Source organism: Capra hircus, chromosome 29 (assembly GCF_001704415.2).
Source record: "Capra hircus breed San Clemente chromosome 29, ASM170441v1, whole genome shotgun sequence".
In the NCBI taxonomy this organism is placed as follows: domain Eukaryota; kingdom Metazoa; phylum Chordata; class Mammalia; order Artiodactyla; family Bovidae; genus Capra; species Capra hircus.
The window spans coordinates 23559183-23572679 of NC_030836.1; the positions used below are offsets into that span (position 1 = coordinate 23559183).

A 13497-nucleotide genomic window follows, 5' to 3' on the forward strand; every position below is an offset into this window, starting at 1 on the left:
CCATGAACAAAGGAGCCTAGTGGGCTATAGTCCATGAGGTTGCAAAGAATCGGACACAACTGAGTGTGCACACACACACACACACAACATCATTAACTTCACTTTCCATAAAAGAACACCAAGGTTGAGGTAAATTAAAAGCAACTGCGAAAGTTCACACATCTGATAGCTGATAGACTTGGGAACTGAACCCACATCAATCCGGCATCAAAGTAGAAAGCTCTTTCCGCCACAAGAGCTACAACTGAAGAGTTACTTTTGAAATACAAAATTTTTTAAAAGGAGATGCCTTCTTAGCAAGTCAAAAATGTCCTCTTCATCTCACAACAGTGTTCCACAGTAAGCTTTTTTCTTAGACCCCCAACTTTCAGATTCCTGGCTAATTATGTTTAGATTAAATTTTATCTATAATTTAGGAGTAAAATTGAAAACCAGAAGATTTACCATTATATCTTATAGAGTTGCATATACTGGCAGAACGTTCAATTAGATTTAATCCACGTTAATTAAGCTTTCCATTTTAACAAAGCTCTTTATTAACATACTTTAATCAGGAAAAATAAACATTAAATCTGCATTGCTATTAAGATAGCTCAGCAAGACATTCGTCTTTGTCGCTCTACCAATGTGCTCAACTGGTACTATTAAAAAAATTCATCAAATTAGAAATACAGGCAAGAATAACAGAGTGCCCATTCCACTACATAAAAGAGTCTATTTCGATTATTACCTCCAGGTATGTTTGCAATTGTCTTTATATTTAAGCTTTCCGATTCATTTTATCTACTCACGCAAGACATTCAGGGGAACTCAATTGACTCAGTTTCCAAGGGAGTTTCTAGATACCATTGTACCAAGTAGTTCATTCCTGGTTTAAGGAATCATCTCCCAAATGATCCAGCTGCTGGAATCCCACCAGGTGAGAGAGATGCCTGCCTTTAGCTAGAAGGAACCTCAGCCACTGAATGAACTCTTCCGCCATTAATTCAATAACGGCCTTGCCTGAGAAGAGGTGGAAGCCTGGCAGACACTGGAAGCAGTGATTTCCAAAACAGTAAATGCAGCTTTTCTGGATGACAGAAAAGGCACTGGATGATGACTTGCTGTGGTGCACATGGGGGAGAGTGTTCAGATTCAAAATGTGGTTCCCCATGGTGCTTCATCAGCAAAGGTGACTTTTCACTGAAAATTGAACACTACCAGAAGGTTTGGGTGATTGATACTGTTTTCTTTAACCAGTGAACTAAAATGGCTGTTTGCTCATCTGGCCACTTCCCAGCATCCACCTTCCCCCCAGCACCAAATTTCCACCTTAACATCACCATCATGGCTTTTTGTTTTTTAAATTACAGCCAACAAATACTTTTTTCCCCCCAAACTTTAGACTTTTCATTTTGTATTGGGGTATAGCCGATTAACAATGTTTTGGTAGTTTCAAGTGAACAGTGAAGGGACTCAGCCATACATATATATACATATATCTATTCTCCCCAAAATCTCCCTCCCATCCAGAGTGGCATATAGCATTGAGTAGAGTTCCATGTGCTATACAATAGGCCCTTGCTTGTTATCCACTTTAAACACAGCAGGGTGGCACATACTTCTAGTCCTGTACAAAAATCCCAAGGCGTTGCTCGTTTCCGTCTCCAGGTACCAGCACCTTTGCCCTTTCCACTGTCCTGTGCAACCTCCCACATCTAGTACATCTGGGGCAGCATCTATTCCAGGGACAATATATTCCATGCGAAGCTTGGGAATCAGACATGTCATTTCTTAGCAGCCCTAAGCAGAGCCAAAGAAAAGGAATCATCTTTCTGCTTAGTATTAACAGTTGCTAATTACATGCCGTGTGCCTCTGAGTACCACCTGGCAAAAACCCCTGTGTGATGCAGTCTCTCACCTGTGCTATTATCATTATTTGGGCGCAGACCACATTCCGAACAATCAAGACAGAGACTGCCTAGTTACTCCAGTAACCAGGCTTTCTCATCCTTGGCACACAGTTAGAACCAATTTCCCAGCAATGGTCAGTAAAGTGTGGTACAGGCAACGCATGACACTTCCAGGATTAGCCCTCAGAGCTATCCAGGGAGATTATGACAAAAGTCTAATCATAGTAGAGGCTATTAATCTGTCTCTCTCAGAATGTCATAGTTCAAGGTCATAAAATAAAACAGTTGAATAACTAAGATGCTACACAAAGGTTTATCTGTGTACACACAAACTGCACATCCTTTTAAGATGTTTCCCCTCAGAAAATAAAAGTAGTGAGTACGTACAGATACCAGAAAAGGTTTTCACTCTCATTATCTTACAGCACATATTATACATCTTTAATTAACCATAAAAACCAGAAGTCATCCATTAAGTACTTCATTTAATCACTTCAAAATTTTTAAATATTCCTCTAACTTAGATCAAAAAGAGTGAGTTAAACTGAAATTTATGAACTATAGAAAAAACTGAAAGTGAAAACCGTATATCGCAGTATCCATGGCTCTGTTCAAACTGATACTCATAGGAAAATATAAAGTCTTCAGTGATTTTACCAGTAAACAGAAAATACTGAAAGCAAATGAACTAAACATTGAAGGAGCCAGTAAAAATACCAAAGTGATTGAAAAAGAGGCAAGAAGAAAAAAATCAATGAATTTAAAGTGAAAAAAATAGCAGACCTAAATTAAACTTAAGAACTGTTTCATTAAAAAGGTCAATAAATTACACAATCCATGATGAGCTTCACCAAGAAGGAAATACACATATTTCCTATTACAAGTTAATGAAGAAATAACCACAAATATAAAATTTTTATTAAGTAAAGGAATATAATGTCCAACTATTTGCCCAAAAGAGGGAAATCTCAATAAAATACATGATTTCAACAAAATGTAAATTGGCCCACAGAAGAGTCTAAAATTAATTAAATAGAACAATACCATAAAGAGATGAGAAATGAACACTTTCAGTAATAAAAGATTTCTCAGCCTCCCCAAACACAAATTATCAGCCCACATTATTTTCAGGCAAATTCTATCAGAAACATTCATAAAAGAGGTATTGCCTCTATATTTAAACCAGTCTAGAGCATAAAATTCAAAAAGCTTTGAATTAAATCATGTAGTCAGAAAAACCTACTGTATCTCACTTATGAGGTAAAAAGTATTTAATGAGTTTAAAGTGTTTAGAACAATGTCTAGCATTTATCAGCACTTAAATCATTACCATTTTATTATTATTATTAATATTGATGCAAAAATCTTAAACATTCAGTTCAGTTCAGTTCAGTCGCTCAGTCGTGTCCGACTCTTTGCGACCCCATGAATCGCAGCATGCCAGGCCTCCCTGTCCATCACCATCTCCCGGAGTTCACTCAGACTCACGTCCATCGAGCCCGTGATGCCATCCAGCCATCTCATCCTCTGTCATCCCCTTCTCCTCCTTCCCCCAATCTCTCCCAGCATCAGAGTCTTTTCCAATGAGTCAACTCTTCACATGAGGTGGCCAAAGTACAGGAGCTTCAGCTTTAGCATCATTCCTTCCAAAGAAATCCCAGGGCTGATCTCCTTCAGAATGGACTGGTTGGATCTCCTTGCAGTCCAAGGGACCCTCAAGAGTCTTCTCCAACATTAGTAAATATAAATTTAAGGATTTCATAAATAATTCAACTTTATGGACTCAATGTAATTAATGTTAATAAATGAAAGAAAAAAATAATTATTTCAAAAGGTACCCAGAGAAGGTGTTTAATAAAATGTTACAGCTGTTCATAATCTTTGGCCTTTTAAATCAGATGATGATTTTATGTGTGTGTATATATACAAAACACACACACACATATATATTATATATACACATATATATAAGCGAGATTGATTTAATAACATGTAACAGCCGTTCATGATCATTTGACCTTCTGGTAAATCAGGAACAGAACTAAGTTTCCTTTACATGGTAACGTATATGTGTGTATATATGTATATATACATATGCACACGTAAGATAGATTAGAAACTATCATAGAAACTATCAGACATTATATTAAACAGATAAGGAAAACATTAAGATAGTATTGTCTGCTGCTTCTATCTGACTTTAATGAGGACCTTCAATCTCAAGAGTCTAGCCAGTATCGTAAGACAAGAAAAAGGGATAGTTACTGTAAATACTGGAATGAGAGAGACAAAACTCATTATTATCAAGTTACAAAACAGTATATTTAAAATCAAGGGGGATCATCTGAAAAAACAAAATAATTTAAATGCCTAGTGCCTGTGGACTAAGTCACTTCAGTCATGTCCAACTCTTTGCAGCCCTGTAGACTATAGTCCGCCAGGCTCCTCTGCCCATAGGGATTCTCCAGGCAAGAATACTGGAGTGGGTTGCCATGCCCTCCTCCAGGGGATCTTCCCAACCCAGGGATCAAACCCAGGTCTCCTGCATTGCAGGCAGATTCTTTGCCATCTGAGTAAGCCACCAGAGAAGCAAACGTCTAGTACATGATACATAATCAACAAATGTTAGCTTAAAAAAAAAAAAAAACTATTCCACATAACTCACATAGCCTAAAAGTCTAACACAAAAATCAGACCAAAGGCATCAAAATAAAACTACAAATCATTCTTTCTCATGAATAGAGATACAAAAATTAATATACTATCAAATCAAATCCAGGAACATATGAACAGAACTATATCCCACATGACTAAGTGGGATTTATCCCAGGTATGCAATCTTGGTATAATGTCCAAAATCAACTAGTATAATATCCCACATCAATAGAATAGGATAAAACTACATGATCATCTTGATAGATACAGAAAAGCACTTGAAAAAAGTTAATACTCTTTCATGATAGAAAACACTCAAACTAGAAATGGAAGCGAACTTCCTCAACCTGGTAAAAGCATGTTAGGAACAGAAGGAAATTTCTTCAACCAGGTTAAGAGCATCTGAGAAAATCTACAACTAACATCACACTTCATAGTGAAAAATTGAAAGCTTTCCTCCTTAAGATCAGAAACAAGACTATCTGTCCCTATCACTTCTAGTCAACATTGTACTGGAAGTTCTACTCAGAGCAATTAGTCAAGAAAATAAAAGACATTCAGATAAGACAGAAATAAGACTATTTGTAGATGATTTGATCTTTTAAGTAAAAATTTAAGAAATTCTTTAAAAAATTATTAGAATAAAATAAATCAGCAAAGCTGCAGGACACAAGATTAATATGCAAAGATCACTTTGGATATCAATAAAGCAGCAATAAGCAGACATGAAATTAGTACTGACATGTACAATGGCATCAAAAAGAATATTTAATAAACATTTTTTTAAAAACATTAACAAAAGTCATGCAAAATTTATACTCTGAAACTACTAAACACTGTTGGAAAAAAATAAACACCATCCAAATAAATGGAAAGACATTTTATGTCTATCAATCAGTTGACTTAATATTGTTCAGATGGCAATATCCCCCACACTGATCTATAGATTCAATGCAATCCCTTTCAAAGTCCAGCTGATACTTTTGCAGAAATTGAAAAGCTGGTCGTAATACTCATATGAAAATTCAAGAGAACTGAACTAGCCAAAACAATCTTGAAAAGGAAGAAACAAAGTTGCAGGACTCACACTTATCAATTTCAAAACTTAACACAAAGCCAAATAATCAAAACAGTCCTGGCATAAGAACAAGCATATATATCAATGGAATAGAATTTGAGAGTCCAGAAATAAACCGTCCTATTTATGTGCAATTGATCTTCAACAAGGTTACCAAGAAAATTCATTGGTCTTCAACAAACGGTGCAGGGACAACTAGCTTTCTGCATACAAAACATCAAGTTGGACCACTACCTCACACCACAGAGAAAACGGACTCAAAATCCATCAAAGATTGAAATATAAATATTAAGCCTATAAAACTCTTTAAAGAAATTATATGCAGTAGATCTTCCGACTCAGGATTAGGCAATGGTTTCTTCGAAAAGAAGTACAAGCAACAAAAGAAAAACTGAACATCAAATTTAACAAAATTTTAGCTTCCAAGTATATTATGAAGAAAATGATAGAATCTGCAGAATGGGGGGGGGCGGGAATCTATAAATCATACGTAATAAGGGACTTGTACCTATAAAACAACTAATACAAAATCATAAAGACAAACAACCCAATTAGAAATGGACAAATGATCTGAATAGACAATTTTCCAAAGAGGATATATATAGCAGCCAATAAGTGCCTGAAAAGATACTCGACATTATCTGCCATCAGGAAAATCTAAATGTATGGCAAAGGGACCAATACTCAACAATTCTCAGTGGTTACCTAAATGGGAAGGACATCCAGAAAAGAGGGGATACATGTATACGTGCAGCTGATTCCCTTTGCATACGCCAGAAACATAACATTGTAAAGTAACTGTACTCCGGTTAATAAAAAGTCACAGTGCGAGCAATATCACTTCACATCTACTAGGATGACTATATCAAAAAGAAAGATAATAATGAGTATTAACAAGAATGTGGAGAAATTGGAACTCTCATACACTGCTGGTAGAAATCTAAAATGGTGCAGGTACTTCGAAAGACAGTCTGACAATTCCACAAAAGAGTTAAACATAGTGACTACTTGATTCAGCAAGTCGACTCCTAGTTAATACCAAGAGAATAAAAATATGTGTCCATGCAAAAATTTGTACAGGAAAGCTCATTGCAGCATTATTCATAATAGCCAAAAAGAGGAAACAACTCCAATCCCCCATCAATTGATGAATGGATAAATAAAAGGTGTATCCAAACAACAAATATTATTCTGCAATAAAATGAACTACTGGCCCACACTACCAACATGAAAGAACTTTGAAAACATTCTAATCAAAGAAGCCAGCTACAAAGGACCACATATTGTAAGATGCCATTTATATAAAATGTCCAGATAGGCAAATCCATAGAGACAGAAGGCTATTGACAAAGGCTGGGGGAATGAGGAGGAGATGGTGGAGTGATAGCTGAGAGGTGTGAGATTTCTATGGGAGGTAATGAAACCCAGATCTTTATTACCTAAAGCCAAGTGCATTACAGATTCAGAGTTAATCCTTTATAGTAATACTTCCCCTTGATAAGGCTAAACAAACATGAGGAAGGCACCATAGAATTAAGAAGTGGAGGGGAATGTTTTATATTTCCTCATTTATTTTGTTTGAGTCAAGACCTGAGGTTTTCCTATTACAGTGAAAAATGGTCATATGATTTCCATTCAATGAGCCTCAGGTTCTATTAGAAACCTGCCAGGAAAGTAAGAAAAGGTAGCCTCAGATGACTCTACATGACAACACCAAAAGGGTTTTCAAAACCTTTCTTAAAATAAGATGTGGATTTTTTTAGATTCCAAAGAGAAACCCATAAAATAGTGTTTCAACACTTAGGATTGGACAAAGAAAGGAAATATATTTTTTAAGAGTTGTGCACTTAACACACACTCTCTTTTTCCATGCTTACCACCACCCTGCAAAGTAGATGATTATCCCCATTTACAGACAAAGAAATTGAGGTTCCAAGACATTCCATGGCAGGTATGCCGAAGCTAAAAGTCAAACTCCAGGCTCCACGACATCTGACTCTGGAGCTCTCCTGTATCGGCTGCCATTCCACTCACTTCTCATCTGCTTTGGAAAGCTCTCTGCTTCCACTGAGAAGCATTTGAAGACACCGTACATTCTATTTCTGGACATTTGCATGGCCCTCAAGCAGAGGAGGCCCTCACACCCAACCCCTAAGCCAGTGAGGCAAGGACATGAGCTTCCCGTGTCTGTGAAGCTGAGACTGGCTTGACATCTCTACCCTTGGGCAACAAGAAACCTGCGCTTTCTCCCAACCTACAGAACACAGGGACTCTAGCCCGTACCTGCTCACCGACACGTACGCCAGCTTGCTTTCTCCAGGCTGACCCACAAACAGCCAGCTCACTGTACTGCCGCAGCATCCTCACTGAAGGCTCGGGGTCCACCACATCCCTCTGAGGCTAAGGACAAACTTAACCACTGAAAAGAGTCAGAACGGTTGACCCTGACCTCTGATGGAAATGTGCATGAAAAGACCCTCGGCTCTAGCCAAACTGGTCTACTCTCTGCTCTCTTCTCTTCACACACACACACAAAGAATTCTGTTTCCTTAACTTCTCCCCTGTGAGACTGCCCACACTGTTCTCCCTACTTCGCTACCCTTCCCTTTCCCTTGCCTGCAAAACTCAACCTGTTTCAGGAGTCTCCCCTCTAGGTCGTCTTCCTTAACCGTCATCTTAATATACCGAATTTACTGAACCTAACACCTTTCCATCATTTTTGGCCTCAGTGGGCCTATCTAGGTTGACATACCAAAAAGTAGTACAAGGAAGGTTTACTGAACTCTGGTTTCCCAGTATAGACTCTGACATGAGAACGTAAGAGCAAGTGACCTATTAGGAAGTGCTTCCAGGAGAGGGACGGAGTAAAACAGGAAGTCGCAGCCTCAGCCTGTCTCCTGGTCACTCTGGGGAATGAATGAAGCCTCAGAGCCTGACTGGTCTCCAGGCATCCAAGGCCAAGGGACTAGGCTTCCATACTCCACGCTCATAAGTCAATCATTGATTTCAGGCTGCCTGGGGAGGAAGTAAACTCCCAGACACTTCCACTCTGAGTCCAGTAGGATGAAGAGATTACAGAAGCTGATGTCCAGTGCTCTGAAGCAAGTTGTTAGGTGCTAACCTTTGCAAACAGAGCCCATTGAAGCCAGGTGAAGGGCACAACGAACCTACACAAGAGATCTGAGGGGGTCAGGGAGGGTGGCACCGTGTCTGCTGTGAGGTCAAGGTAGAGCTGGCTTCATGGGTAGATGACCAGTATATCTGCACAGGATTCTGCCCTGAGAAGGGCCCCACGCTTCTGGTTTAATAGTCTGCAGTCACCGTCTTGAAATTCTTAGTAATTTTACCTTTGACTGCATTTCCTAAGTGAGGTCTGTGAGGACAGTGGAGCACACACTGGGCAGGCTCTGTTCGTGTGCAGCCCTGCCTCCCACCACCGGCCAACTCCCTGGGACCAGTTCTCAGCTTGACTGCTCCCTGGTGCCCAGGGCCCACCTGCCCTTCCCGCACCCCCTGCCTAGTAACTCTTGCCACCTTCTGCCTGGGCAGTGACTGTTACATGGGCTTGGGGATGCCAGTGTTCCCCCACCACTGTCCACTAGGGGAGGAGAGGGCACAGAATCAGTTTGGGGGAGCCACATAATTTTGAAATTAGCTACACACTGCCTTTTAACTCCAATGGAATACTTTTCTGTTAATAGCTCTTTTTCATTCCTTAGTTTTTTGTGTGGTCATGCCCTGCTTCCCACACGAAACTCTTAGATACTGTTTCTTTCATTTCCCCACAAAAAGTTGCATAGCACCTAGAACAGAGTAGGTGCTTCATAAGTATTTTCAGAGGATTAATATAAAGCTGGTATTACATTAAAACTGGCAGGGAGGTTCCAATCCAAGATGGTGACTTAAGATCCTGAACACACCTCGCCCAGTGGACACACTGAGTCTCCTGCTACCAACTGAACAATTACGTCTGGAGAAAACATAAGACTGGCTAGGGATGTAGGCAAATGAGAATTTTAAAAAAAAAAAATACATTGAAGCAGATAGGAGAGGGTATGGGACATAATCTCACCGTAAACCCCACCCTCATTCAGAGACCCACAGTCAGGAGGAATTCAAAACCTAGAACTTCAGTTTAAGGGGCAAAGAGTTTGAACTCCACAACAAGGATCCCAGTTCTTAAAACCTACGTCTAAGAGACAAGCTGCCCACAATGCCTAGCTTTGAAAACCAAAGGGATTCCCGTTTCCAGGACCCTCAAGGCTATAATGATATGAGAAAGAGCTCACCCACCCACCTGGCGGGGGCGGCGGGAGGTGGGGGGACCCATCAGAGGCAGCTCATTTGCTTACAGTAAAGCATTGGCTTGAGGGGAAGGCATCTAATCTAACAGACATATTCAGGGTCCTGCCGTAAGAATCTCCAGGAGGAAGACAGGCAGCCACCCCATCTTGGAGGTCTGCGTCTGTGAACTCCAGGCGGGTCAGTATAAAGAGAACTTTTGCACTATCCAGTGACCTGGGTTTGTTTGTTGGCTTGTTTTTTCACAGCCATCACCCAAGGGACACCTTTCATTGCCTAACCGTGGAGCCAGGCCCCTGGATCCCATAGAACTGTACCAGTCGAAGAGATAGTCCTTGGCAGGTTACCACTTCCAGGGCGCTGCATATACAGCACACTGAAACACACCCCCAGTCTTTTTGAGAAAGAGGCCTACTTGCCTGTCCAGGGGCTCTGGTCTGGGGAGCAAGCTCCTGGTTTGGCACACTTATGGGGGCCAAGAGAGGGGGCTCTCAGGGAACAGAGGCTTGTGGACACACTCTTTCTCCCCTCTCCTCCTGCTTTGCTCCAGCTTACCAGTATATCCGAGAGGCCCTTATACCTTGCCTTAGATTATCTAATTACTTCGAATTCCCTAACAGAGGGACTTTTCAAAATGAAAGCCCTTATACGGCTTCCCATTATCTATGGGGTCTTCAGTCCAAGTTTTGTGACTTGGCATCAAAGCTTTGAAAGGATCCGACTTTCTGCCTGCCTCTGTAATGCCACCCATCGCTGACTACCCCAAACATCTCACCCCTTCCCCACACACACTTACCTGCAAACCGCTTACCTGTTCCATCCTCAAATCATGACAACCTCTTTCTGGAATGCTTTTCTTCCTATTCCATACTCCCTCCTATACAGCCTGCCAAATATCTACTCATTTAATTTCCTTATCAACCATCATCCTTTCTTGGCTTAAGACAAAGTTTAGTAGAACTAACAGCAACTACTTTTATCCCCGAAACACAAGTTTCCAGCACTTCTTCACGACATTCATTTGTCCATCTTCCCTACTAACTTCTGTGATGTGATCCTTAGAATAAAAATTCTATACTGTTCATCTTAATATTCCCAGTGTCAAGCACAGTTCCTATAAAATAAACACAATGAAGGCCTATTGGAGGTTGCTGGTAAATATAACCACTTAACTTGGTGACCTAAATCTGATGGATAGAATGTGGTTTTATATGAGCGAAGTCTATCAGGAGATACAAAATAGGTAAGAAAGACACTCACAGGTGGCAAATAAGAGAGCCACTTCACCCAAAACAAATTCTTAACGCAAAGTAAGTCCACAAATGCATTCAACAGCCGCAGGTTTCATCTGGCCAGACATTTTCCTGGAGTGGCACCCTTTACATTTTGTGTAGTGATGAATGCCAGGTAGATCTTGAGAGGTAGACTGTGCTTTCTTACCTGTGTTCCAGTTCTCGAATGGACAGGATCACTCCTGACGTGGATGGCTTCTGCTGCACAGTGGCCAGAAAGGTGAACTCACTCTTATTCCGGAACAGCTGAATTAATTTCTCACTCACATGAGGGGCTGCATGGATCTCTCTTTCTGCATCTGAGGGGTCAAGGAGCAGGAGAAGGGGAAGGTAAGAAGAAATACAGATGGGAAAAGAGGAGAAGGAATACGAGAGGGAAAAGGAAGAAAGACACACAGTTAAAAGTGCCTTGTCTGGAGGATCCAGGGTGCCTTTCCCCTTTGTCCTTCTTGTCAATAGTTTCCATTTTCAGGTGCCACCCACCACTCCACATGGCTGCCTGCACTCAAGGCAAAGCCTGGGAATGCTGTCCCGGCCATCATGCCCACTTGTCACTTTGACAAGTTCACAATTGGCCAGTCAGTGATTTTTCTGACAGCGATGTTGATGGGACATGGAGCAATTTGGCCTGCTGCAAACAGATTAGGTTGCTGAAAATAGGCTGAGAGGCAGTCAGATCAATGGTGTCCAAAATTCAGAAAATCCTGAGTCTAATAGGATCCAGTGCCACTCAGCAGGCTCTCATTTCCCCTTTCCCGTGGCCTCAGCTTCTCTCTCCACACACATCTAGGGAAATATGTCCTCGCTTTGTGACCAGGAGAGATTTACTAGAGCTAATAATGCCAGACAACTGTGCTTTTGCTAAAAGAATAAATACAAGGCATGCTCAGGATCCATCAGTGTTTCTGGAATTTCTGTACACATCCAGTAAATGACTGTCCTCATGAAATATTTATTAAAGTTGAGGCCAATTCAGCAGGTCTAGAGGTGTGTGAGTTCGGCGAATCCTGCTCCTAGACAGGAATCCTTCTTTCTGCAACATCCGCATAATGAGAGAGATCCCTCATGGTTTCAGACTCACCCTTGTCATGATAAAACTGGGTATCACACCACTATTTTACACTATACTTTCTGGCACCAGAAAGTGGGCACCAAGGGACTGGAATTAGAGAAAAAGTATTCAGAGGATTGGTGGCCTTCTCTCATGACCTGCCAATGTCCTCTGCAAGCGATAGGGTGATACGCATGGTAACTCTTCGTTATGTCTCTAGGACTGCCTGAGCAACCCTTGAAAAACATATTATAGAACTGCATTATTTACAATAGCCAAGATACAGGATACAACCCAAGTGTCCATCGACAAGTGAATGGGTAAAGCAGCTGTGATATACATATAATGGAATCCTACTCAGCCGTAAAAATAGAATCAAATATTGCCATTTGCGGAAACATGAATGGACTTGGGCATTATGCTAAGTAAAATAATCCAGACTGAGAAAAGCCAAATACTGTATGATATCACATATGTGGAATCTAAAAAATACAATAATCTAGTGAACATACCAAAGAAAGGAGCAAGATTCACAGATGGGGAATCAACCAGTGGTCACCAGAGGAGAAAGGGGAGGGGGAGTGACTATACACGGTGGGGGAGGGGGAGGCATAAACTGTGCGGCTCGAGAATGTGCTGTGCAACACGAGACTACACCCACGATTCTGTGGTAACTGTAAATGGAAAGCAACCTTTAAAAATTGCATAAAGAGTTTTTAAAAAGAAAAGAAAAACATAGAATTACAAAGGCCATGTCGCCCAAGCAATATCACAGACTCCTATTAGGACCTTGAACCACCTCATTCTAAAGAGTGGCTTTTAAACAAAAAGAAACCCTCAAATTCTTGACCTCAAGCCTCAGTCTTCTCAACTGCAAAATGAGGGGCATGGACTAGGTGATTCCTCACAGTCCCCCCCCAGCTGCATCGCCTATAATCCTACACGTTGCCATTTCAATCCTACACATGTACCATTTGCAGCGCAGAAAAGAACACAGTCTTCCAGCTGTAGGAGTCTAGGCCACAGATGGTGGGAAGTAAGAAATTAATTATTTCCTGCCGTGTCCGTAAACAAAGCATGCACAGTCAACAGCAACTGCAGCCACCACAGAAGGTGAGCTGGTGAGTCCTTCGGAAGGTGAACTGGAGGCGGGTGAGCAGGTAAGGGAGCTCAGAAAGAAAGAATCTCTGCTACTAATATCAGCCATCAGACTACAGCCACTTCCTA

General features: G+C 40.9%; 1 protein-coding gene across 2 annotated transcripts in view; it reads right to left on the bottom strand.

Moving 5' to 3' along the window:
* Positions 1–13497, bottom strand: part of NELL1 (neural EGFL like 1) — a 1021410-nt gene that overhangs the window by 905206 nt on the left and 102707 nt on the right. For both annotated transcript variants that reach the window (XM_018043583.1, XM_018043582.1), the window contains exon 3: positions 11368–11518. In XM_018043583.1, the coding sequence (XP_017899072.1) occupies positions 11368–11518 (151 nt within the window). The remainder of the gene's footprint in view (positions 1–11367; positions 11519–13497) is intronic.